This window comes from Grammomys surdaster, unplaced genomic scaffold (genome assembly GCF_004785775.1).
Source record: "Grammomys surdaster isolate TR1022 unplaced genomic scaffold, NIH_TR_1.0 181, whole genome shotgun sequence".
In the NCBI taxonomy this organism is placed as follows: Eukaryota; Metazoa; Chordata; class Mammalia; order Rodentia; family Muridae; genus Grammomys; species Grammomys surdaster.
In genome coordinates, this window is record NW_021604626.1 from 4319587 (window position 1) to 4347307 (window position 27721).

Sequence of the window (27721 nt, forward strand, 5' to 3'; positions counted from 1 at the left end):
TTACACGTTTGCAGCATACTTCTTTTATTTAGGAAATGAATCTTTACTGCCGGCTCTGGCTCTGACAGAGGTGTGGACAGCAAGATCAGAAGTGCTATTCTTCTGTGCCCAGATGGGCTGGCCACTTCATAGCCTCTAAGGAGGCGCAGGGCTGAGAGTACCTCCCAGGTCGGAGGGTTGGGGACAATGTTGTACTCTGCACTGGTGCATCCTGCCCAGGGCTTCCCCCAGGACAGCCCGATAGCCACACCTGTAGATTCACTTCACCCTATTGCAGACATCTGCTTGTCTACACTAAGATCTACAATAAAATAAAACAATTGTTCTGTAAACTACAGTAAAAAGGTTCGAAGGCCATAAAAACTATCTTCCATACAATGGAAAGGCTTTTGGTTCTTTCTTGGTGAAAGATGGCCCATGTACGCTGGGCAGAGGTACAGGCTGTTGCTGGACGACTCAGAGGGCAAGGGTTGCTTTCTTCCCCACTCCAGGTCCTGCCAGGACGCCTAGGGCTGTTCTGCAGTCGCCTGGTCCCTGGCAGCAAGGACGAGCTCCGTGAGGGCTGGGAAGCTCTTGATGTCACTGGTCCGCAAGCCCATCTTTTGTATCTGCAAAGGCCACAAGAATGAACTGTCACTGTGACTGAAGCTAGGATGAACCGACCCTGCCCCACTGAGGTAGGACGTGCTCCCAAGGAGGGAAGGGAAGGTTTTCTGTTAGAGCAAAGGGCTGGCCTAGTGCAAACCTGAACAGTGTGGTCACGTGCCTCACATTCTAAGAAGCTAGCATGTTTCAATCCCTTAGCCCACCACACTAGACTAGGCAGGGTAGGAGTTCCTTCTGTGGACTTCAGAAAATGCTGGGAGAAAAAACCCACATGCAGAGAACAGAAGAGCAAATTATTCCTTAGTTGAAGAGTTTTCCACAAAGCACCGCTGAGCTCTCAGCACCTTCTCAGAGAGCGAAGGACCAAGACACGCGGCACAGCAGCGCTCTGAGCTACCGGGTGTCCCACCTGAGCAGCAGTAGGGACAGCATGCCCCTCCTTCCTGCTCTGCCCATGTCCTGCCTGTGAGAGACTTCCGATTCCTTATGGGATAAACATGGCGGCAGATATGTGCAGACTATCTCACTTTCTTTTTTTGAAACGGGATCTTACAATCCCACTCCTGGCAATGCTCCTGCCTGGGCATCCTGAATGCAGGGATACCAGGCTACGTATGAACCCGACTGTCAAGGAAGGAGGTTGCCTCCATCTGTACCTGGTGGCGTCGCGGCTGTCACTGCTCCCCCATGGGAGGCCTACAAACCGCCATCAGCCCCGCCGTGATGTCACAACCAGTGCTTTATAGCACAGGGCGGGAGGCTGCAGGCCCTGCCGCCGGCTCAGGACTGTGGGCAGCAAGGGCAGCTCTGCTGACAGCCTGAGCAAGTGCTGAAGCACCCAGGACACCTGCTGTTGAGTGGGAGGGGACCCCGGTCCCTCTGACTTTTCTACCATCCACTTCTTGGCACACACCCTTCTTCACAGCAAGTTGGGCCTGACTCTTTTCTATCTCTAGGGAGATAGGCCCTACGGAGGTGACACCCCAGCCTTGGCTAGCCTGGCCTCAGAGCAGGCGCACGCTGCTGGCACCTGTTCTCCAAGGTGCTCCACGTCCAGGGCCAGCTGCAGCCGGATCTTGTCGTCGTCACTCATGCCGCCGCTGGAGCTGACAGGGTTGGTGGCTGGGGATCTCCTGGCTTGTTTGAGGCGCTTCAGACTTTCTTCCATCTTCCTCACTGAGTTCAGCACGTCCGACACAGTCTCAAAGTACCTTGGGCACAAGATGGTAATGACAGGTTGGTAACAGACACTGGTGACACCATGCTGGAACTTGCTTTGTAAGTCAGAGATTCTTAAGATGGCAATGACACACACGACAGCTCAACTGGGAAATGTGTTGTTGTCATGTTTCCTAAGTCTCCAGCATGACGTTCCCTGAGAGCGCACAGGTGTCTGCTTAAAGCACTAGTCCTGGGGCTGGGGAGAAGGCTCAACATGTGCAGAGTTTGCTGTGCACACATGAGGACCTAGGTTCAGATCCCACATCTATGATACTGGCCTGTAATCCTAGCACTGGGATGTAGAGATGACAGTCACAGGGGTTTTCCAGCCAGCACAGCTGAATTCAGGAGCTTGGGGCTCAGTGAGAGCCTGTCTCAACACGGTGGAGAATAACAGAAGAAGCCACAGATAACTGACCTCCGGCCTCCCATGTACATACAAATAAAAACGCTAGTCCTAAATACAGAACTGAGGGCCAGTGTCCTTCCCAGGTGCAGGTCCCTCTGCCGCATGGCAAGACCAGTTAAGCATTCTGCCTCTTAAAGTACAAACATCTCAGGATTTTCAACAAAGCTCACTTACTCCCAAACTTTCAACATAACATTACAAATCAGTCACTTTCTCGCCTGGTTGGCAAACTGGCTGTGTGGCACTGGGAACTTACCTGCCTACAAAACCACAGGATTAGGTACTCTTGTTTCTAAACTGACCCACAGCAAGGTGGGGGTTCGGGGCTGAACTCAAAATGAAAACCAACTTAGTGGAAAACCAATAGTAAAATAGAGCCACAGACCACTTCCCTCTCTCCTGTGCTGCAGATGGAACCCAGGACTGCAAGAATGCCAGACAAACACTCCATCAGGAGCCAGTGGCCATTCCACTAGCCATGAGGGAGCTAGGAAGAGGTCCAGCTAACTGTTCCTGCCTGGGCGTTCTGTGGCGATCACACTTTACAGGCGCAGTCCCTCCCTCCCTGCCTCCCTCCCTCCCTCCCTCCCTCCCATCATCTAGGGACCAGCTGGAGCATACTTTGTAATTCTACTGCATATCTAAATCTGCTGAGGAGAGGAACGACAGGCTGTGCTGAGCGGAGATGGCAGGAAAGGTGCCCTCAGGGTTCAGGGTTGGGGACTCACAGACCCCAGGTCAGCCTGACTGTACTGCAGGTGGAAGGAGGGTGAGGAAGGGAGGGATTGGATCAAGTGCCTGCCCACACCCTGCCCATTTACAGCTGTGGTTTCTACGTGCAACCCAATGCTTTAGGAGCCCTTGCCCAGGGTGCAGACAAGCAGCTCTCCAGAGGCCTCGAGCTTACTTGTGAGTGCTGTCAGACAGAGCTTCCTGCAGCCAGTGCTGCATCACTGCCGGCTGCACCTTGTCCCCATGTCCACTCTGAAGCTGGTACAGTGGCTTCAGTGCACTGTCCACATATGAAGAGGCTGTGCTGGGGACCTCCTGGAATGCCATTGTAAGCAGGAGTTAGGAACACAAGGAAATAAAGAGTCATCATACCAAACAAATAAACAGCTCCATCCCTCCCAGAAAGCAACCAGAGGACCACAGAAACCACCTGGGGCAGCAGTGTGCTAAGGAGACAACCCCCTGCCTCTGCTCCAGATTAGGCTTGATTCTGAGGCAGGAAGCACAGGGCTGAGTCCTGACTCCTCCCACTAGACAGATGCCAGGGCTGGTTCTACATCCTGTTTAAGTAGCAGGATGGCACAGAGGACTTGTTTCCATGCCCTGCAGGTGAAGACTGCCCCAGGGCTCAGTGGGGGCTGAGGTGCAGTGCATATTCACACACAGACCAAACGGAAGGAAAAGGAAGGAACCTGGGAATGTGCCCAGGCCCCGCCCACCTAAGAGACTTCAGGTCCAACAACAAACAGCAGCACAGCAGGATACTTCGTTACAAGTGGTAGTCCTACTGCCTGCCTAGGTCTGCTTGGTTTGCTTACTGGAGTCAGAGCCTGACTTTGCAGCTCTGGATGGCATCAAATTTGTGACCCTCTTCTTGGCCTGCCAAGTGTGGGGACTGCAGGTGTGACTACCATCCAGGGTTTGGCAAGTCCAAACTTTAACATGAAAAGGGACAGCTGGACAAGGTGGCTCACACTTGTAAGCCCAACACTTAGAAGGCTCAGGCCTAGGACTGCCATGAGCTTGAGGGTAACCTCAGGCACATAATGAATTCTAAGCTAGCCTGGGATACAGAGTAAAGCCCTGTTCTCAAGGTGACAATAGCGACGATGATGATAATGACAACGATAAACAAGAGGAAAGCAACCGCACACAAACAGTGGCCAACATAAGTCCAGTAGCACGGCTCTTCCTATACTCTAAAATTCTCGTAACAAATGGGTAATGCTAACAGGAGCTGCTTAGCACGTAAGCAAAAGGAAGGTCATGGATCACTGTTATAGTTCCTGTGGGTCTGGGGTAAACAAAAAGGCAGTAAACTACGTCTAGCACTTCACCATGACCGTGAAAGACAAGCAGAGGAAGAACCAATCACGAGAGCAGGAACAAGGAGCGAATGCATGAGGGTGAGCTGAAAAAGAATCCCCAGTGGCTCCGCCACTGCCCAAGCTGCCACCAAAGCCTCTGCAGCACCAGCCAGCCTGGGCTCTTGGCGACACGCACCCTACCCACTGGGCTACCTCACTGGCCGCTAACATAGTCTCAAGGCTGTTCTTTCTGTTGTGTTCACTAAAAGAACAAGGGAAATCAGGTGTTTCCAGTAATTTGCCGGAGTAAGACTAATTAAAACTTTAGTGAACTATACGAAGACAAAATGAGTTTTAAATGAATAAGACTTAGGAAATGCTATTAAATGGTTTCTTGGTGCTGGAAAGAAGACTCAGCAGTTAAGAATACTTGTTGCTCTTGCAGAGGACCCGGATTCCCAGCATCCACATGGTGGCTCACAACCATCTGTAAGCCCAGTTCCAGGGGATCCGACAGGCAGGCACACGGTGCTTATACATGCAGACAGGAAAAAGTCATATACATCAAGTAAAATAAAAAGTTAATTGCTTCATTTATTTATTTATTTATTTATTTATTTATTTATTTATTTATTTAAAATACCTTTCAGACGGGTATGGTACCACACACCTTTAATGACAGCATTCAGAGGCAGAGGCAAGCTGATGCCTGTGGAACTGAGGCCACTCTGGTTTATAGAGTGAGTTCCAGGTCAGTCTGCACTCACACACATACAAACAGTAGTTTTCCTTAAAAATCTAAAGCCCACAGGGCCAGTCACACACTGAGCTGAACTGGCTCCTGACCCTTCTGAATCCTTTACCTCAGACTACCCTAAGACTACCCTAAGACTACCCTAAGACCTGACTGTGGTCCACATTTCCCTGGCCCTGCCCACCACAGAGCTTTCTCCACAGTGACACTGACCTTATTGGTCCTGCGGTAAAGCCTGGGGACCTCCAGGGCACTCTTCAGATAACTGAAGCAAGTCTCACTCAGGTCCTGGACAATCTTGCTGCTCAGAGCCGGCACATGGGCAGCCAAGGCATTCTGGGAGTCTTCCAGGGCCGCTGTGACACAGGGCAGTGGAGTGAGTCACTGGTCCAGCTAGAGTAAGCTTCATTAAAATGTGACCAAGGTGTTCAGAGTGTGTTAATCAAGTCATTAGTACACAACAGCAATCTCATTTATAGAAGATAATCACCGAGCAAAACACAGAAACAGCTAAGGATTTACGACTGGAGTCGGGGTGTTAGTCTAAACACCCTGAGTCTACAGCATTGTACTTAACGTTATTTCCTATTCAGAGTCTGAGTTCATTTTTTACCTGAGATAGATGAAAAATTCTTAAAGCCGACTATTTCAAGTTTCAGCTTGACTGTTTCCAGGAGGTCTGGAAGCTGAAACACATTTTAATTAGAGCGAGCAGCCCCCAGAACCTCAGATATGAGTAACAAGTGTTGAAACCTGAGGTGGAGCCTGCAGGTAGGCTCAGCAGCCACTGGGCACAGCATGGGCCGCTGCATGACTGCTGAAGGCAGAAAAGCCAAACTCATTTACAGCTCTCCATGACAGCAAAAGTGCTCACAGTAAATAGGCCCCATTCTCTCAGAACACGTTTGTATTTGTTCAATTACACAAGATATAAACTGTGAAAAGAAAAATCTACCTGAAGGTGTAACCTCTAAGTGTGCCCCATAGAGTTCTCTAAATGCTGGGACCAAAGGGGCCCAACAGAGAAAGTGGGTGGGCACTCCCATTCCATCCACACTCTCACACATCTGGGCAGGGAAGTGAAAATAATCACAGGCCAGCCCACCGTAGCCCGTGCCAAGCATAGCTGAGCTGATGAGGAGAGTGGGGCCTGCTTACGCTGAGGGTTAGCTTTCTCCTGAGAGCAAGGGGCCATGGGCACAGTGCTTCACAGCAGGGACGAGGAAGCACGTGGACACTCAGAGGTTACTGTGGAGGGAAGCATCCAGTAGGGTAGAATGTCCTCGTTGGGTGCGTGGGACCCCACAATTCACAGTGCATGTATCGACCAGAGCAACGAAGCTCACCCATTCCTGCAGCCTGCCCAGGTCTGAGACCACGTACACCAGCTGAGTGCTGGAGATGGAGGCAGCGCCTGCTTCTGAAGGATGGCTTCCTTGGTCTTCCGAAGGGTCTTTGCTGCCAGTCAAAGGCTTTTTATTCTCCTTGGCACTTTCATTAGAAATGGGCCTGACAGAAAGCTGAAACGGGATTTCAAGGATCAAACACTCCCTCGGAGACTCAGGGCGTTTGTTTGTACATGCTCAGGGGCTCTGCACACACACTGGCTGCAGGGTACAGCATGTCTACCTCAGGCGGGCTTGGGCCCTGCTGTTCTTGGAATTGTGTCTTCTGGAACAGCCAGTGGGGTAAAAAATCTGTGAACAGGGAAGTAAGGAGAGACATGCCCCGACTTCCAGACTCTCCTTCCTCCTGGACCTCAGCTCACAGGTACATCTTTACCACAGCCACACACAGAAGCCATTTTGCCAATTTACAAACAACCAGAGACTCAGGTCCCCAGGGTGAAGGGTGGCAGAGTATGTTGGACCTCAGCTGCTCTAAGCCTGCTCTGTCCTGACAGCGGGTGTGCCCGCACTGCACTGCCCTCTTTGTGGTGTGGTTCTCTTTAGACTGTCTCCCTGTTTCTAGACTTCTGTATCATGAGGACTGGCTTGTCAGTGTCTGTCCCTGAGGGTGTCCCTGAGGCGGCTCTAAAACTGATGTCTGCATGGACTTAATGCTCAGTTCTCAGTGGCACCAAACTCCTGGGGACAGGAGCCCCGGGCTTCACTGTGTGTGGAGAGCTAGTGCACTGGCTGCAGAGGACCAGGAGGCCTCAAATGGACGGTGACCACTTCTGTTTTGATGATCATCTTGCTGTTTAAAACTTAAACCTATTTATTTACTTTTATTTCTAATACTTTCATTAAGATGAACATTTTATTTTCAGGGTGCTTTAGGAATCTGATTTTGAGGCGAGAAAGTCACTAGGGCGGGACTTCTCAGTAATTCCTCCTGAGCATATGGCCAGGTGCCCAAGGCTGGATCTGACACCATGGGACACTCTGGACGCCCTGTGGGTGTTTAGCCACAAGCCCCTCGATGTCCTCTCATGCTGGCCGGGTAGAGGGGCTGCATGGTGCCCACTCACCTCACTGACAAACACAGAGAATCGGGCCAGAATCTGCAGCGTGAGCCTCCACAGCCGGTGAGCCAGCAAAGGCAGGAACATGTCATCCGACCAGCATTTGCCCAGGCTGATCCATGTTCTGTGAGAAGCCAAAAGGCAATATGGACTTCCACCTGGAGAAAAAGCATGGACTCAGGAACACCATCCAGTCACGGCTGCTACCTAACCCTAGGCATTGACACGACTCAAAGGAAAGACCAGGGCATGCTGTGGACCTGCAGCCAACAGAGATGCTCGGATAGCCCTTCGGTAAGTCACCTGACAGTTTCCAGGCACGGGAGTTAGCATCAAACACGAGCTTCAACTGTCTTAACAGGTGCTTTCTACCACAGAATACACGAGATGGTGTGTGGCAGCGTGCAAGCTTACACTTCAGGGTTTACTCTGCCCTACCTCAGTTTGGCTACTTCCCACACAGAGGAGGTCAATCCTTATGACTACCTCTGTAGCGATGGACAGAAGAGACAACTCCATGACTCAATAAGGGTTTCAGGATAGACCTGGCAGACCTGGCAGAACAAGCAGGAACCTGGAACCTGTGTGCCACAAAAATACTATGCATCTCAATGGCTACCAAGAATGGTGTGTCATGAGTCTGAACATCTGTAGCTGCCACCCACCCAGAGTCCCAGGAGGCCTGGCTTGTGTTCCAACTGAGTCATTTTTAGGAGGAGACAGAAGCATGCAGGCCCATGTGCCGCCTTCCCATAGCTGGGTTGGGGGCAGGAAGGAGGTGAACTGCAGAAGCCTATAGATAGCTGACTGAATCTACAGTCATTCCACACAAATGCACCCAATCTCAAGAGTTGATCACAGAGTCTGGGGGGTTACAGTGACTGCACAAAGGAGCACAGCCCTGACATGCTGATCACAGAGTCTGGAGGGTACAGTGACCGCACACAGGAGCACGGCCCTGACATGCTGATCAGAGTCTGGAGGGTACAGTGACCGCGTACAGGAGCACAGCCCTGACATGTTGATCACAGAGTCTGGAGGGTACAGTGACCGCACACAGGAGCACGGCCCTGACACGTCGGTGGCATCCAGGAGGAAAAGGTCCATTTGTAACTTTATTATAAAGCATCCTTTGCCATCATCTCTCTAAAGCAAGAAACTCAACACATCAAGACTGCTTTCCATTTGTTGTATAAAAAAGTAAAATCTGTGAGAATTTAGCTTACTAGTAGAGTGCTTGTTTAGCATGTTAGGGGTCCTGTTTTGTTTTGTTTTAAAGATGCTGACCAGTGTCCTTACAGCACAAATCCCTGTGTGGTGAGAGAAGGCAGGTGCATGCTCAGGACCAGGGCTGAGCCAGCTCAGGGCTGAGGTGGCTGGTGAGCTCAGCCAGCCCTTTAGGGACACTTGCTGTTTCCTGCTGAGCTTACCTGGGGCATCTTCTAGCCCATCTGTGAGGGAAGCTTCTAAGGATCCCGCCACTTCTCTGAATCTGAGGAAGAAGGACATGGGTCAGTGTCGGTGTCTGGGCGGGTCTGTAAGATGCTTCTCCTGTGTGGTCTCCTCTCCTGCCTACTGACACCTGGTATTCTCAGGATGTCCAGATGCCCTTTCCCTTTTTACTGTATAGGAAATAAAGTCCCAGATGAAGCCACTGTCCTGTAGGGTTCTCTGCTTTCTGCAGCTAGTCTCAGTTCACGCCATGCAAGCCTTACTGAGAGGATCCCCTTAGTCCCTCTTTGCAGTAATGGCTCACGGCCACACAGTGTTATCTCCAACCCCCCAGTCAGCAATACCAGTGAAGAAACGCCCCAAACTAAGACAGAGAGAGCTGGCTAGGCACCTGCCTTTATCACTTGAGGAAGATCCCAGGGCCCCGGTCAACCCTGGGCTCACTGCACACACCCTTCATCCTCGGCTGACCCTAACTTCTGCAGCCTACACCCTGATGGCAGCCAGTTCCAGAGTCCAGCCACCCATCAGACCTGGGTTTCACTAACAGAGGCAACGTGTTTGACAACTGGGTGCTTCTGTGACCACTGTTTCTAAGCTGCAGTCTCTGCATGTTTTTGCCACTTGCTAACTCCCTCAGTAATGGGGAATCCTGACTAAGGTTCAAGATGAGTTCATCTCACTGACACCTGAGAGTCATCTGTGGAAATGAACTGAGCAGGTGCCAGGGAAGCCCACAGTAGGCAGGTCTTGGCAACAGCAGAGGGGAGACACAGAAGGAACAGGAAGCAGAGAGAGAGAGGTGGTGAGAGCCTGAGGGAGCCGCCCAGGAAGCAGCATCCAAGTGCAAGGACTGGAGAAAGGGCTATGGGCGGTATAGGTGCACACCAGCCTCGAGAACTCTGCCTCAGCATCTTTCAAAATCTACACAGAACACAGGAAAGCAGACCGATGGCAGAGGCTGAGGGCCTGGCTCTGCTGTCCACAATGGAAAGGATAGGAAAGCAGACCAACGGCAGAGGCTGAGGGCCTGGCTCTGCTGTCCACAATGGAAAGGATAGGAAAGCGGACTGATGGCAGAGGCTGAGGGCCTGGCTCTGCTGTCCACAATGGAAAGGTGGAGCCATGTAAGAAGCCCAAGGTGAGGACGTGCCATTGCCACGGTCGTCAGTGACTAGAACATTGCACCTGACAGACAGCATGAAACTGGAATGGAAAGCAGCTTTAGTCAGCAATCTAGATAAAGGCATGAGCCCCCAAGCTATGTGAATGCTTAAGATAGTTCATGGGAACAATAGGAACAGGGCCCTGACAGCCAGCACTTCACAGCAGTGAGACGTCTGGTGCTGAACCAAGGAACCCAGCTCAGAAAGGAAGGTCCAAGCCAGTAGGCCTAGCTGCCTTATGGAGGCCAGCATCTTGCAAAACTGCTGACCTCCATGGTGAGCCCTGAGCAGCCATGCGGCAGCCTTCAGATGCACTGTCTCTGTCTGTGGGAACTCAGGAGAGGAAACATCTAACCTTTAGCATTTGGGTTTGGGGAAAGACTCTATTCACAACTTTCCTTGAGGATCATGGTCTATAGGGAAGCAAAGCGTGCTTACAGCATGACCCCTGTAGCAGCCCAGCACGGAGGATGTTGCTTTTCTCTGCTCTAAGTACCAGATGGCATGAAGCACATATGCGCTGTGGACATGTAGCTCTGAGGCGGGGACAGGGAGAGGGAGTAAAGATACCTAAACCTTCGGATCATGAAGTCCACATCGTAGAAGGAACTGCAAACTGTACACTATATGAATGTTCTAGCAGTGTCTTCCAGAAACTCTAATTCCACAGTCTGAAGCTGTTTGGGTCATGTGTGCACTTACTTTCTCCACCAGGGACTGAACGTCTATTTTCCAACATCTACGGAAGGGCAGGATGGGTGAGTGACTGACCTTATCTGAAAGTAAACAGGCAGGTTCCACTTGTTGCTGAAGCTGTGGTAGGCGGGGTGTGCTCGCAGTCGCTTTACACTGGCCTGGGACCCACACTGCCGTTCAAACCTCCGCACAAAGTCCATGCTCACAGTGTATTTCTAGAACAGGAACAAACCGGGGGATTTTCTCCATCAGCAAGCTAGACAGTCAGGGGCACATGCTCAAGACTGCAGCTGAGACTGCAGAGGTCAACACAGAATCAGGAGGAGCGCCTGTCCTCAGGGCGGACTTCTAATAACTACAACTTCCCCTTCATTAGAGCTTCAGCATGACCACAGCGCCTCTGTGCTACTACCCAGGAGTGAGGGAAAAGCCCATCAGAAGCCAGGCGTTCCTCTGCAGGTCCAGGGCTTTCTAAATAACACACTCTGCTTCCAGGGCAGCCCTGGGCTTCACATGGGATCACAGACAAAAGATTAAGAAAAGGATTCATCTCTCCCAGCAGAAGTCTTTTTAAAGGAAATGAGGAAAGAAAATCCACCGGACACTGCATGGTTCCTGTGGATGAAAGATGACAGGACTGACGGACACGCTAAACATGTGCACCGTCACCATGACACCCTCCCCTTCAGACACAGCTAGGAAACACAGCAAGCTGCACTTGCCTTCTGAGGGGTCCCCTGCATGTGGTTCTTGTAGAGGGCCTGAGGCTGGTTCCCAGCACACACACCATGAAGGTGACAATACGTTGCACTCCAGCTCTGGGGGCGACGCTTTCTTCTGTATACTGCACTCAAGTGCACAGACCCGTCTACTCACACATACACATAAATAGACACCGTCTTCAGATAAAATGAGATCGTCCTCATTCCTCCGAGTGTCCACACTCGAGAGAAGCAGTGTGTGTCCAGTAAGAACAGTCCGTCAACAATCACAGGTCTGCCTTTCACCAGCCCGAGACTACACCAATCAAACTGCAACTTTCCCGAGGCACAGGGCACTTTTCAAATGACAAGCCATTACCTGGTGAAAAGCGTCGGGGTCCCCAGGGTTGAAGAGCGAGGGTAGCTTTTCCTCTAGTCCTCGAACTATTTCTGGCCACACAGAATTCACCAAGAAATCGTAGCCAGGAACAATAGTGCCTTTCTCACTGTGGGACAAGGAGGCAGGGTCCGTAAGTTCACCCAACTTCTACTTTCTGCACTGTGTTTACTTACAGAGCCTCAGCCTCATCGATCTGAACTGTTCTGAAGACCATATTTTCTGTCTGGATTATTTCGATTTCACTTCTGGGTCTCAGTGCTACACTGACCCTGACACCCCCACTCACCCTTCCCCCACCCTGTCAGGATACAGCTCTCCTAATCACAGACATCACCCAGACTCTTAGCTTGGGAAACAACGGCCATAAGCCAACAGTGGCCCAGGTCAGCTTCCTCAGCACTCAGGAGGCTGAGATAGAAGAGTTGTGAACTCAAGGCCAGGCTGGGCCACAAATCACGACTTGATATAAAGCCAGCAGCCTTATACTACAGGGAAGTAACCTTGCATTCAAGAGACTTACTATATAAGGTATGAAGGTTCACTAACTCATCTGTGCTTCGCACGCTTATGTGGATTCAGCTCTGAAATTCTATTACATTTCATGTAAAATCCTGGTCCCAATCCTGACTGAGAAGACACTGAGTCAGCCTGTGTGCTTTGTTGTTTAGTGTCCTACACTAGGTGCTGGATTTCTAATTTGAAAACTTGGAACCGAGATCAGAGCACACAAGCTCACAAAGAGGGTTCTGTACAATAGAGGTCAGCTGGCAGTGCAGACCAGACAGCTAAGGCCTCCTCCACTGTGCCGAGGAGGCTGCCCGTCCCCATGAGCACTCTGAAGTCCTGAGAACCGGGAGAAGGCTCAGTACACTGGTCTGAGAAAGTTTATGGCTAGAACCAAGAGGCCTGGAGCCTGGAGCCTGCTCAGGGTCCTCCTGAGTCAGAGCACAGAACGGTCAGATGGCAACGGTTAAAGCAAACTGGTATTTACTGAAGAATGGAAAGTGACAAAGGGAGGAGAACTAAGGACAGCCAGAGGTGAACTGTGGACTGGGGCAGCTGGGTGGCAGGGAGCAGCTCTGCCTGCCATGTACAAGGCCCTGAGTTTAAGCTCAGCACCACAAACCAGAAAACAACTGCTCTGGATACAGAATGGGATGTGGACCATGAAAAGAACACACTTTCAGTTTAAACTGGACTTGGGAGGAAGGCAGCTGAGAAAAAGAAGGAGGAGCATGCAAGGGGCCTTGGCTTCATCCTGCACTTGAGCTCAGAGCTGCTTTCCAGACATCAGGGGAGGAGCAGTAACAAACAAGACCTGCTCACTGAGCCAGCGCTGGGATGCAGCTCAGGCCGAAGCCTTTAGCTTACCTTGACACAGCTCCTCCTGTGACTTCCCGGAGAAGGCGGCAGTGGTGTGGAACAAATTCCAGAAGCTTGTTGTACATGAGCTGAAGGCCACTGGGATGAGACTCAACAAACTGTTCAACAATCACCTATAGACAAATGAAAACTATTTAAAAATGGGATTTAAAAGGAAACCATGAAGCCAGGCAGTGGTGGCGCACGCCTTTAATCCCAGCACTTGGGAGGCAGAGGCAGGCGGATTTCTGAGTTTGAGAGCTCGAGGCTAGTCTGGTCTACAGAGTGAGTTCCAGGACAGCCAGGGCTATACAGAGAAATCCTGTCTCGAAAAAACAAAAAAACAAAAAAAATGAAAGACTCTCACTGTGTGGCTAGACTGGAACTCACTAAGGAAATCAGGCTGGCCTCAAGCTCACAGGGCTCTGCCTGCCCCTGCCTCCCCCGTGCTGGTGGATCAGAGGTCTGGATCCCCACATGCAGGTTGACTGTGTATATTCTAATTAGTAAGACTATGCTGGTCACATTCAGAACCAGTTGCTGTGTCTACCCATAGCTCTGACTTGAAGTGGGGAAGGAGGAGGCTAGGTGGCAGAAACTGGCCTGAGGCTGAAGAACCTGCCTCCCCCAGAATAGGCCTAGGTCAGAGCAGGGGCCATTCCATTTCCCTACAGCCTAGCCCTGGCCTCTCCTATCACTACTGGGCTTAGGACAGCATCTGAGGCAGAGAAATAAAAATATACCTCATGTATATATTTTACTTTTGGTTATAAGATTGAAACTCAAATCATAACAAAAATCCACTAAGCTTTAAAAGACAGGAGGCTACAGGTTACTCAGTGGTATCCGTAAATGAGAAATGCTGTCCCTAGGTTCATGTTTGAGTGCTCAGTTCTCAGAGGCAGAGCCTTGTGGAGGACGTACTTCCCTGTGGGCATCGTTTGAGGGCTCCAGCCTCACCCTAGCTCCCGCTCCTGCTCTCTGCCTCCTGTATTGGAAAAAATGCGAGCAGCCATCTTCCTGCTCTTGCCAGCATGAACTGCCCTCTCAGCCATCATGAACTCTGTCCCTCTGGAACTGTACGTTAAAACAGTTCTTTCTTCTTTGAGTTGATTTTGATCATGGTGTTTCACCATAGCAACAGAAAGCAAACTAGTGCACTCAGTATACTACAAACTCCAAACTTCTTTACGTCAGCACTGCAGACTCAGTGGAGTGAAACACTCAGGCTTGCCTCTGTGACTGAGATGTCCCACTGACTGACAAATGCCAGCACAGTTTGTTCTCTTCCCTCCGCAGACAACTACAGAGTGTAACGAGGGAAGAACACAGGGAACTGAAAGCTCATTTTAGCAGTTCTAAGGCTGCCAGGATTAAAACTAATCTCTGTACTTAATGACAAATGTGTAGAGTGGCAGGCTGGAGGACAGGCCATCACAGATGCTGACAGTTCCCAGCAGAACACACCACCCCTATCGACAGCTGACCCAACAGGCGAAGGACATTGTCTCTGAGCATCCCCACCTTCCCAGCCCACAATTCCTCCCCGTTTCTCAAGCCTTGACCAACGTCTTCTGTTCCCTGAAGAGCTGTGGGCAATTATCCTACCCATCCTTCCACAGTGCCTCACTTCTCTGGACTCTGTGCTGTACCAGCTGTTCGTTTAGTCTATTCCACCAATAGGACTGGTGGTTAACTTGTTCTAGTGATGTAATCGGGTACAGCTGACCACATTAACAGAGCTAAACTGTTTTGACCCAGGCCTTCTTTCTGGGTGGAATTAACAGCAGAACTGAAGACACATATAAGCTGCATCATGAACACCCACCAGAACACACTCAGTTCCAGTCGCTAACTGTGAGCAGGGCCCTCTCCTGCATGCATGCAGAAACAAGCTCCTTGTGTAGCGTCTCTGGTGTACGCAGCTCTACCCCTTACACCAGCAGTACAGACCTCACTGACATATGGCTTCACCAGCACCTGGCCGACCAGAGCTTCTGCATCCCGCGTCTTGTCAATGGTGGCATAGGTGCGCAGGCAGTGCCGGACAATGTCCACGTTTGAGGTCTGCAAACCTTCCAGCAGGAGGCCTTCCAGAGACTGCTGCAGCATGGCTGTGATACCGGCTATGCGCTGTGGGGACAGCAGAAAGCTCACGCTCAACGGAAGCTCACGCTCAACAGCTCCCAAACTCCAAAGGGCTGTACGATGCACATTGGTGCGTAACCCCACAGAACACAATATGTAGACATTTAAGGGGGACCCCACCTGGGGTAACAGCCAATCTCCTCCCATGATCTGTTCTCCAAGTAGATCACTGGAAGAATTTATGGAGAGACTCTCAGATTGAGAAATGCCACTTTCCTCTGAAGTTACAAGGTAACTAGTTTCTGACAGAGAGGACAGATGCGAGGAGTTCAGCTCCCAGTACCCTCACTGCGTGACTTACACCCACCTCTAACTCCAGTTCCAGGAGACTTAAAGCCTTCTTCTGGACTCTATGGACATCTGCAGACATGCCAGCACACCCACGCCCAGGCCTACACTAAATGGTTAAAAAAAACCTCAGTCTAGGGCTTTGGGAAAATTCAATGTTATCTGTGCCATGTGGCCTTGGATTTAGAGTGGCTACCCCTACAACTTGGAGCATGTGACTTAGTCTTTTCACAAAAATCTGTAGGGATTGACACTTGGAAAATAGAAGTCTCAAAGCCCAAACCCAAGCCCTGGGGTGAACATCAGTGCCAGGCCTGCTGCCAGATTAAAGCACTGACTGAGAGTCTCTGCAACCCACAGCCCGGCCCCAATCCATACTTACGGGTCTCACTTTGTCCAAAAGGGGCATGCCCTTGCTTTGCACAGCATGAAACTGAAGCTGGTTAAATTCTGTGGCAATTCTCTCCAGAACCTGTCCTGTCAAGAGTGGGCTGGGAGAGACAAGCAGAGAACGCAGCTGCAAAGGTGTTGACTTCCCAGAGAACATGGCAGCTGACTGGCCATATGGGTTCAGACTGCAGTGCTCAGCTTTCAGAGAGTGGTGCTCAGCTCTGAGACAGTGGCCACCTTGCCACAAGGTCAAAATCAATATTTGTGCCATCTCTGTCTCCTCTCGGTGGGCATGCCCAGAGCATCCCAGCTGCAGTGGGCCAGTGCTAAAGCGCACGTACGTCACTGGTGCTGCCTCAGGTTCACAGGGGCTGACGGGTTCACAAGGGGCCATGTCCTAGCACCTCTCTCCGAGGCCACCCTCTCCAAGGCCTGCTCCCAACTGCCCCCTCTGTCCCTGTACTGACTGTGTCTCTGCTTCTTCATCCCTCAACCTTCTCGTTACCCGGGTAACTCCCTGCTTCTAAATGACCTCTGACACTTCTTAAACCCCTAAGACTTTTGTCATTTTAGTGAAACTGGCCTTCTGGTAGCAATAAATATAACCTCTGAAATACCTTTCAATTTAAATAACAGCTTAAAGTTATGTGACCAATAGCTAAAAGAGCACTGTCTGTGTGGTACAGGTCCTAGAGACAAGGCAGTCAGCGAGTATCTGGCACACAGTACAACGTGAGCTCCAGTCCCTTGACACAGGCTGTAAGCCCAATGCCACTCAAGGAGGGGACAGCAAAGGGACAGTGTGGGTTACTGGAGGAACTGAGCTAGGAAAGATGACCCTAGCAGAAGGACATGGGAAACAGCAGTGAGGCCACTGGACGGCCTGACCCCGGACCGTGCCATCAATGCTACTTCAGCACAGAGGAGAAAGGCTGCCCAGAAGATGTCCTGGAGTCTGGATTGCTTCTATCTGGTGTCTAACTACCTCTCAGCCTAACTGTTCACTAATATGCCTTCCCTCTGTGACAATGACAAGTGTTGATCTGAGCTAAGCAAATCTCCCAGAGGTGGCACAGAGCAAGGCAGGCACAATGTCACAGGTGTAGTTGCCAGGAAACCTACTCTTCCCTAGGGGCACAGCCTGGCACCTTTACTGGGAACCTGCCAGTGACTGGCACTGGTAATAAGGACCAGACCCTGATGCTAGGGACCCAACAATCTGACAGGAAGGGGCTCAAGTCAGCCAACAGCTTCTGCTCCTGCTGGATGGTTTGCAGCAGGGAGGTCAGGGGAGGCTTTCTGTGGTAACTTCTGTGTGTCTTGTCTGTACATTCTGATTCAGAACTGCATGAAACTTTCCAGAGCACGAGAGATCAACAGTCTCCAAGACGACAGAGGGAATGTCACCAAGCCCCACACTTTTAACTTTTACTTCCACTTACACAGTCACATCAGAAGGCCATGCCTTGTGCATTTCAAGTGGACTGGGCAGTCACGGGGAGACGAGAATGAAAGAAGCCCTGAGGAAGGACGGGGTCTGGACACTGGGCTCAGGCCCCAGACCTGCTGCCCACATGGAGCCACAGCAGGCTCCTGGAAGTCTGAAGAACTGTGTCATGAAGGGAGGCCTGGGGGTTTGAATTCACAGACTGACAGGGTGGGAGGCCAGGCCTAAGTCTGGCATGAAGGAGACTGTGAGAGGAGGCAGGTGCAGCTGTGACACAGCATCAGCCTGCAGTGCCAGCCTTGTGCACAGTGGGAGACGGCTCCTCCAAGGCACCAAGCTGGCACCGGGGGAAGCAGGTAGTTCTAGAGATGAGAGATGAGGAAAGGGCAAAGAGCTGTTCACCCTGGAGAGCAGGGAAGGAAGAAGCACTTGCTCTCTGAGATTCGGGAGAAAGGCATGAGTGGAGCTCTTCTGCCTTGGGAAGAGCGAGGAGAAATGCAAGCATCAGTGTCCCCTCCATGACAGCACTGTCTGAGGAGCAGCTGGAGGGCCTGGGTGGGTCACAGTGATCCCAGTCTGAGGCTGGAAGACCTCTTGTGCAGTGGACAGTTCAGAGTCCCTTGTAAGGTCATAGAGGCCTCCCAGGGTGTGTGCTAAGGGCAGAGTTCTGACACTGTGCCCTGGGCTGAGCAGGAATGTCAGGTAAGAAGCTGGGGTGGTGTCAGGTGCCAACTGAGGACAGGCCGGGAAGGACTGTCCCCGTAGGGTGCAGAGCAGGCAAAGCAAAGTCAGCACCACTGGCCCCTCAGCATAGCATCCAGCTCCCAACGCTGGCATCACAGGCATGAGCCACCACACCTGGCTGAGTCACTTAAAAACACTAAACTAAACTCAGATTTTCTCTTTATTTTCCAGAAATGAGTCCCCCTCAAGTAAGTTTTAGATTGGATGTGAAGTGCTCAGCAAAAACACTTACCTGCTTGCTTCATGTGAAGACACATCTTTAGAACTTTGGGAGTTTAAGATTTTTTCAATTTTCTCAACCGATCGAATAACTTGTATAAGTCTCAACACACTCATCTATAAAAGGACATCAAGCAAAAACCCAGACCAGATGAGACACTTGTCAGGCTGCTGAATCTTAATTACCTTATTTCCTCATTTTAATAAAGGAGAGGCAAAGGTCAACATCACACGTTTTAAATATTCTTACATAATCCTTAATTCCCAAGGGTGTAAATTCGACTTTCCTACAGTGAATTTCAAAATTCTGTCATAGTTAAATGACACAAAATAAGATGGCGCTATCCTGCCAGCCCTTATAGCTATTTTTTTAAAATGCCTCTCCGTGTTTTAGTTTTCAATATATGTATCTTCTCTAACTACACGAACATGGTAACTTACATCTTCAAGTCAAAAGACACACTCACTACTGACAAAAACGTCCACAGTGGGGCAAAGGGAGACCCGGCGTTCAGCGAGGTGACGCCCAGAAGGATGAGCTGCGGGCAGACACTGAGCTCCCATCTCTCACAGTGCACGAGCACACCCTCTGTGCTGGGGACAAACAGCATGCTGAGCTAAGCTTCGCTTTTACTACCTAGTTTACTTAAGCTAGTGTGACCACTCAGGCGCGTCTGCAATGCTGTCTGACTTCAGGAAGTCCTGACTGACTGAGGAGCATGAGCAGCCTCGGGGCCGGGGTGCTTGCGGCACGTAACACACTGCCTTCATCAACATTATCCACTCCTTAGTGAGACCAGCGATGAGAAAACCGTCTGCACAGCACTGATGTCATCGTTCTGCTCAGCACAGTACCCGGGGAGAGGGGACCACAGGCCCCACAGTGGTGATAAGAACTAGACTGAGCCAAGGTTTAGGGTAGACACCACAGCGTACCTTTTTCTTCCTAATGTCTTCTTGCTTGGACATTCGTTCATCTACTGCCAGAATTCCTTCACTGACAGAGGACCTAAGACTCTTGAAAAGAATAAAGAAAATATTTTGCAAATATTAAATGTAATATTATAAAACTGATCCATTCAATTCTATTTCATAAGACTTAGTACACCCAGGCCAATATTCAGACAAAGTTACAAAGCATGAGCTGGAATGCATCCCTGTAAGGCACCTAGGATATGCAGGCACAGTGAAACACAAGGCCACGGTCACAGCAGACTAGCTGCCAGAAGTAACAAACAAGAGACAGCACAGTCAGCTGCAGTGGAGGAAGGACAATCAAAGCCCATGTTTGGGAGCATCTTGGATTTAAAGAGGGTACAATATGGGGGAGACCTTGCAAATCTGCAAACACTCACAGGGGGAGATCCTTAGAAGGCCAGAGGGGCTGGAGAGATGGCTCAGTGGTTAAGAGCACTGACTGCTCTTCCAGAGATCCTGAGTTCAATTCCCAGCAACCACACGACAGCTCACAACCATCTATAATGGAATCCAATGCCCCCTTCTGGTGTGTCTGATGATAGCTACAGTGTACTCATATACATAAAATAAATAAATCTTTAAAAAAAAAAAGGCCAGAGAGAATGAGAACAGCCCCCTCCCGGTGGGAGAGGCACACCCTGGCATCTGTAGGCTTCTCTTTGAAGAGAAGGAGAATTTAGGGGCTGGGGGTGGGTGCTTGCTTCTTCAGACTAGAATCTACTCAAGCAGTATGGCAAAAGCCTGGTAAGAACGAGGAAGTTAGAACAAGAGGCCAGAAGAACAGAAACCCCAGCGCATCCAGGAGCTACTAAATTAGGCCACCTGGGAGACAGTCATGAATGAAGGTGATGGAAACTAGGGTAAGTGGGGAAATCACAAACATTCTAGAGAAAAGTAAGTTCACTAAATGCTACGAAGCTCTGTAACACTGGCTCCTAACAAGGGAAACAACAATTCCCCATCTCAGTATCTCAAAGACCAGCTTCAGGGTTGAGGATCAAACCCAGCAGAGTCTGGCTGATGTGTCTGGGATGTGGTGGCAAGGCAGACAGTAGGACAGAGGGAAGGGCTGAGGGAAAAACAGAGAACAAGCCGGCATGAGAGCTGGCCACTGGCAGAGTCCATAGACAGCTGAGAGACGGGGCTGTGGGAGCTCCAGGCAGTGAGGGATGTGGAACCCAGCAGTGGGCCACAGAATCACCCACTTTCATTCTGTGGAGAGTAACTCAGAAGAGCTTCAGGAAAACCAAGCAGCACCACAGCAGCCAGCACTCCTCGTGAGCTCCAGGCCAAGCTCAGGTGGCATGCAGGCCTCCTTCCTGTCTCCTCTCTTGAGGATGCCTGACATGGGCACTATTTCCCCAACACTTTACATACATGTCACATGTTCAGACATGGTTTAAGGCTTTTCACGATCAAGGTGACACACACAGGTCACCTTGGGACAGAACACCAAGCATGTGAAAACCTCACAGGACCAAAGGGCGTGGCAGTCAGGGGACCTGAGACTGTGGGATGAACCAGCAGACAAAGGACAGGGTGACACCAACCTCCACACTGTAACGCTCACCCAGAAGTCCACCCCCGGTGGCTTTCTTGTGCCTCACAGTACATCAGAGAAATATTTAAATTCTTGTGCGTAGGGTATTCTGTTAAATTGGTGTCTTCCTTCAGTTGCTTGGGGTTTAAAGAGCTTTGTTGGCTAGGACCCTAACCACACGTCACTTATCATCTGGGAAAATACTTATAAAAATGACAAATACTTAGGATACAAGCCAGTCCCAGCCAGGTGACTGTCACTGACAGGCTAAGCTGCCGGCTACTTTAAAGCCTGCACTTGAAGACTCTGCCCTCAGGCGTGCTGCGGACGGTGATACCACATGCTAAAACAGAGAAGCACTTAAGGGCAACGTTTGAGATGAAGACTAAAACAACTGACCACTAGACCCGACAGACAGACTAGAATCTTGGATTTCTAAGCAGACAGGAGCACTGTGCTTCATAACAGACCACTTAGTAACCGTTGGGCGACTTACCAGAACCTCTTCTCGTAATTGTCCCAAAGGCACAGAAAGTTGGTTGAGGGCTCTGTCCATGCCAACCTAGAGGCAAAATCATGACAGCTCAAAATCACCAGTCTAATCCAGTGTAATGATCTAAGTGAACCATGGTTGCTGTTGGCAGAGTATGGCTACCCGCGAAGACGGAGAAGAGACTCTCGGGGAAAATCCAAGCTACGCACAGGGAAATGATCTTCACGTTTCTAAGTCTACTGGAACCTTAGCAACTGCAGCACATTCACAGAGCAAACACAGCTCACCCATTGTCATGTTTCTTATGAGTCCTGGAGGTTGTGCTTTCTATATTTCTTAGGACAAACACTTAAAAGTAAAGTAAAATATGAATAAGACTTAAAAAAAACAACTCTCTGAGAGTACTAAAATCAAGCATTCCCACGCTGCTCTGCCTGGTTGCCAGCACGCTCCTCCCCGTTCATGAAGGCCAGCCCCCTGCAGATCACTGCTGCCACTCCCCGCCAGCACGTACAGGTATGTCATGCCAGTGAGTAGGCTCTCCCCAAGAGTGGCTGTCATGTGCTCTGGCACAATAGCCTAACCAATGGGACTTCCTGTAAACCTGTCAGGACCTAACAAAAATGAAAAATGGCCTCTTGGTGCCCCTCCATTTACCATGCTCACAGCTAATACCCAACACAAACTCAAGAATAATCAAGCCAGCATGGTAATGAACACCTATAACTCAGCACTCCAGAGACGGAGGCAAGAGGCAACTTTGTGCAAGTGTGTGACCAGCCTCGGCTACACGGTAAGTCCCAGGACAGCCAGGACAACAGATTAAGACCTTGTCTCAAAAGTCAGGTATGGCAGCACACACCTTTACTCCAGCACTTGGGAGGAAGAGCCAGGTGGATCTCTGAGTTTCGGACCAGCACGGTGCATACGCAGAGTGCCAGGGCAGCCAGGGATATATAGAGACTCTGCCTCAACAACGACACATCAAAGCCCATCTCAGGAAAGCCAAAAGTACAAACAGAATCATAAAACCACACAGTTTTATGTGAGCAAGAACTAAAATCAACAACGCTGCCCGGCCTCAGCTCTTCTGTGCCTGACTGACATTACTGAGTGCTTGGACCCTGAGACTACATGGTTTCTACAATGCTGCACTTTAAGAACCGGTCCACGGGGAAGAGGACCTACGTGTCGCACCGCTGGCGGGGAGGACGCTCACCAGGTTTGTGGAGAGGTTGACAAAGTCGGCATAGTCCTTGTTGATGAGCTCCACCATGGCTGTCTTCAGCAGCTTGTAGTACAGCTCCAGGTCATCCCGCAGCTCCTCCAGCTGCACCCGCTTCCTGCAGTCAGACACAAAGTGATCCACGTCGAAATCCTCCTGGGACGAGCAGGAAAGCCACGTTAGTGACACACGAGGACAGGAGGAGGGGACAGTCTGCCTACCACTCACAAGGCCTGTAACTCACCCAGGAGCCCCCGAGGGCCAAGGGCGCCCTCCTTGTGATCTCATTCCACGGGGAACTTAAGTTTCTAAATGGACACGATTCAGTTAAGGCTCTTCTAAAGACAGAAACGGCTTTCTTCCCTTAACCTTAAAAGTATTAAATGTTCAGTGTAAAAAAAAAAAAAAAAAGCCAATAGACTATGAAACCCAGTACAGAAAGAAAAAAGAAAATGCTATCTTCTTGCTTTATAAGATATACACTGGTCTATTTTCCTCAGCTTGACATTGTGGTTCGCGTGCACATCTGCACACACGAACCTAACTCTTCCCCCAGATAACAACGCACCTCCCGTGTATTTCATAACACTGAGTGTGCACTCAAGTGTCCACAGCATGGGCTTCCGTGGAACAGGCATGGAGCCCAGCCCTTCCTTCTGTGGTCTCTCAGGCCACCCAGGCTCTCAGCCCCTCCTCCTGGTATCAGAAGCTCCTGGTAGGCTGATGCACCTACAGCTAGCAGGTTACTGTCTATTCTGCCTGTGATTGAGCCTCTTACTAGTGGACCTGCTCCATCTAGTGTAACGGTTCCCAAACTTGTTAAGGCAAGAACCAGTCCCCAGAACGCACTGCTATGATTGCATAATTCCATTAACAGTGTAGAAATCCAGAGTGTGACTGGAAAGAGGTACCCATTTTCGTGAGAAGTAAAACAGAGCTTTGGAAAGACTGCAAACAGACAATTTGCTAAGGCCACTTTTTATTGAATCACATAAGCGTGGAGTAAAACCAGCAGGATGGGGTGGGAAAATCACAAACCCAGAAGACTCTGCAGCAGATCCTTTGCAAATGCCCACAGGTTCTCCTGCCACCGAGAGAAACAAAGTGGGCACAGAAGAGACCATCCCGTAATGGAGCCAGCAGAGTGACTTCAGAGTCATGGTAGCGAAGGACAAATGGATACACATACATCTTAAACTAAAATACTAAGGTCTGCACACACTACTTCTTCAGGTACCGGTTAACACTTCAGCGAGCCAACCAAATACCCACCATGATCATCTAAATAAAAAGACTTCCTCCAATCCAAAGCATTGCAGCCGCCCACAGAAAAGCCATCTGCTTCTCCTTCTGAAGCCACAGCCAGATGCTTTGGGAGAACATGGACAACCACCCCAGCCAAGTATAAGCAGGGATATGACCCTGGACAAGACATCTGACAAGTGAACTAAAGGTTTTATTCCAAGTGACTTTTATTTTATTGTTGTCCCAGCAGAGCGACTTGATGTAGAATCAAGGATAGTCTAAGTAGCTTGGTTCTAGCCTTGTCCGAAGCCAAAAGGCTAAAATCAGTAGTAACTTAGTTCACTAAGGTAGCAGGATCAAGAGTTCAACGCCAGCCTGGGCTAGATGGCAAATTACTGTTTAAAAGGGAAAAGAAAAAGAGAGCAAAGGAAAGAGCTTCCAGTCTGCTTGTCAAGCAAAAGGAATGTCTAGGTGACTGCCAGAGCTGTGAGGAGAAGAAGGGGCAAGGACCACCTGCTGTGATCTCACGAGGGAAGAAGAGCGGGAAGGTTGATCCTGTCGGCTTGACAGGATGAGACTCACTCTGGACACAAATCTCAGGGCATCTCTGTGAGGGAGTTTCTAGAAAGTGAAACTCAGCATCAGCATCCATCACCTTCTGCTTCCTAGCTGCAGGTACGAAGCAACCAACTAGAGGCCTTAAGCTCCGCCACCTTTCCTTTCTGCCATGATGGTCTGGCTGTAGCCCCTCAAACTGTAAGCTGAAACAAACCCTTTTCTGAGGTGCTTTCTGTCAGGTATTTGGTCCTAGGACTGAGAATAGAACACAGTGAGACAGCAATAACAACTCTCCAGCCAGATGCTGTGAGTGACAGGGATTATTAACGAGTAGAGAAGGGAGGAAAAGACTAGAACCAGGGAAGGCGTAGCACAGACCATCAGGCCTGTGAATGTAGAGGCGGAGTCTCAGGGCAGCTCCTGGGGCAACAGCCACAGGAGGGAACGCACAGATGTAGGACTGGTGCTGTCATCGGCAAGGTGAGGATGTTCTGTGTTTCCTGAACAGGAATGACATCACATGCTGACAGACGGGAAGGATGTGATGTCAGCATGCCCAAGCACGCGGTGTGACCTCTGACCTCTGTCAGCAATACCTTCTACTACCAACACCTTCTTACCTGCTTCTCTGGCTGGACAGGAATCTCCTTCACTAGTTCCTTTTTTTTTTTTTAAATAATTTTAAAGCAATATATATATTAAAGATTTATTTATTTATTTTTATGTATATATGAGTACACTGTAGCTGTCTTCAGACACATCAGAAGATGGCATTGGATCCCATTACAGATGGTTATGAGCCACCATGTGGTTGCTGGGAATTGAACTCAGGACCTCTGGAAGAGCAGTCAGTGCTCTTAACCACTGAGCCATCTCTCCAACCCAAGTTCCTTCTAATGATATAATCCTATAAGTTCCTGTTCAAAGGTGACCTCAGCTTCATGATGAACCCTGGGTGGAACATAAATCCCTCGTATGACACTCGGGGCACACTGCAGTTCCCATCCCGTCCTGCCTACATTTCCAGTCTGGGTCCTGACATCCCTCCGCACTCCAACCACCACTGACCAAGCTTGGTTTCTGAACCCGCACGTGCTTCCTCATGCTCAACAGCCAAGTCACACCTTTCTGCCCTTGTCTCTTCAAATCTGGACTTGTAGTTGGTACACAGTAGGGTGGCCAATGAGTGAGCAAACAACTGCTACCACCACTCAGGAGGTTGTCATCTCATCTTGGCAAAATAACACGTTTCTAACCAAACGACTGCAGTCCACGTAGCCTCAACTCTCCTAATGTGCATCTGATATCCTAACTTTGTAAAAACAAACAAACAAACAAACAAACAAACTATGCCACTGAAAAATATGTTGAATAAAATACAAAGGTATACATACAATTTGGATAACAGGCACTCCTCCTGCCCTTTCTGCCACCAAACTAACTCATAAAACGTTTCTTTAAAGGAAGCGCAAATAACGAAGGACCTTAATTTCTGGCTCTACCTAGCAAAACCAACATTACACACAACGGCTGTTCCGTGTCCTTTCCACTACAATCGAACTGAACTGGTCACATGAGCAGAACTACAAACTGCGTGGCCCAGAGAGCTGACTGCATGAAAGAGCACAGAACAGCCCGGCCATTCCGTCCCCAGTTGGCTGATGTCTTTTTGCTAACTATTCTCGGTTTGTGCCATCTACTCTCAGTCGCTGCATTGAACAGAGCCATCAAGTCAGTGTGAGTGAGGAAGTCACAGGCAATGCCCAACCCTGAGGCAATGGCCCAGAAAGGCTGCTGGCCACTAGGCATACAGGAGACCTGCGTTAAACAGTGAACACAGTAAGTTTTCTCACCTAAAGTCAAAACAGGCCATGATCCCTGGGCAAGCTTTCTTCCTCCAGACACCTGTCCCTGATGTCCTGTACCTTCTGTTCTTTTTACCCTCTTTCTAAGGTGTCCATAAGTCACAGGATGAAACAGGGGCTTTCTGAATCAGTCTTTCAAGTATCCCATATGAATTCATTTGTTGGGGACTGGAGATGGCTCAGCAGTTAAGAGTGCTTACTACTTTTACAGAGGACCAGAGAGTTTGGCTCCCAGCACCCACATGGCAGCTCACAAGCACTTGTAATTCCTGTTCTAGGGAATCTGAAGGCTTCTGCACATAAACTCAGAAAGGCAAACACACACACAGTACTTCATCCCTGGCTCTAGAAAAGCCTTTCACATACATGAAAACCTATGTGGGCACAGTAAAGCAGATACATATCAATTAAAACCAAACACCAAAACCTCGGAGCTTTCTTTGGTCATGTAACTAAATGCAAATACCAAAACAGAGATAGGCCGGTTAATTCAGAGGGAAAAATTACCACGTGAAAGGGAAGCAGGGTGCATACATTCAAACACACAACACACACACTATTCTGTAAGATCTACACTCATTTGCTTATCTCAGCCCGTAGGAGGCTTGAGACAGGAGGGATGGAGACCTGCCTGGGCTACAACTCAAAACCCTCCCTGTCTCAAGAAAGAAACTGGGTGTAAATATGTTTGGGGTTGTTTTAAGTGACAACAGCGGAGAGGTGCAATTAACAGGCCAAGCTCCTTCGGTTTCGGCTCAAAGCCTGCGCCGTTCGGAGGCTGTGCCTGCTCGGTGAAATGCTATCAGCGAAGTCTTTTTGGTTTGGATTTGTAAGCAGAGTCGCTGCTGGGCTGCAGGGTAGCGAGGCTGTCAGGCTCCCACTCCTTAATGTCAAAGCGATTTCAGCCTGGACACCCCCGCCACCTTCCATCCCGCGTCCCTGACACCGGCCGGAGCCTCTGGGAATCGCAGGGCCTCAGCGTCCGGCCAACTCGGCGGCGGATCTGCCGGGTGCCCTCACCTTCATGAACTCGTCCTTATCGAAGCACAGCGTGTCCGGCCCGGTGGGCAGGTTCATCCTGCGTTTCTCCATGACGCCGGCCGCCGCCCATCAACGCCAAGACCGCAGGGGACGCGGCAGCCCAGCCCCCCGACCGTCCCAGCTCCACTTCCGCTTCCGCCAGCAGCAGCGAGCGGCAGCCAATAGACGAGCATCGCAGGCGACTGCGCACTGTTGGCGATGAGAGCGGCGCGCTTGGAGCCTGACGCTCGCAGCCTGGCGCTACTGCCTCTGGTAGACCAGCACGGT

The 27721-nt window shown here is 50.1% G+C and overlaps 1 protein-coding gene across 1 annotated transcript; it reads right to left on the minus strand.

Moving 5' to 3' along the window:
- On the minus strand, positions 1 to 27611 carry Cog2 (component of oligomeric golgi complex 2). The gene is made up of 18 exons (XM_028767755.1): positions 27434 to 27611; positions 22740 to 22901; positions 21524 to 21589; positions 19446 to 19526; positions 18523 to 18626; positions 16092 to 16200; positions 15227 to 15406; positions 13283 to 13407; positions 11891 to 12017; positions 10886 to 11025; positions 8927 to 8988; positions 7503 to 7654; positions 6376 to 6549; positions 5643 to 5715; positions 5243 to 5385; positions 3144 to 3283; positions 1637 to 1817; positions 1 to 608 (listed from the first exon to the last, which is right to left on the minus strand). Exons 1-18 carry the CDS (start codon positions 27503 to 27505, stop codon positions 507 to 509), a joined length of 2193 nt encoding a protein of 730 aa, XP_028623588.1. The 5' UTR covers positions 27506 to 27611; the 3' UTR covers positions 1 to 506.
- Between the last annotated feature and the right edge of the window lie 110 nt (positions 27612 to 27721).

Coding starts and splice junctions, on each gene's coding strand:
- Cog2 (XM_028767755.1), bottom strand. CDS start 27,505: ATGGAGAAACGCAGGATGAACCTGCCCACCGGGCCGGACACGCTGTGC. Junction 16,201..18,522: donor TCTTCACATGAAGCAAGCAG/GTAAGTGTTTTT, acceptor TGTCTCTCCCAG/CCCACTCTTGACAGGACAGG. Junction 8,989..10,885: donor CCTGTTTACTTTCAGATAAG/GTCAGTCACTCA, acceptor CTTCTTCCTCAG/ATTCAGAGAAGTGGCGGGAT.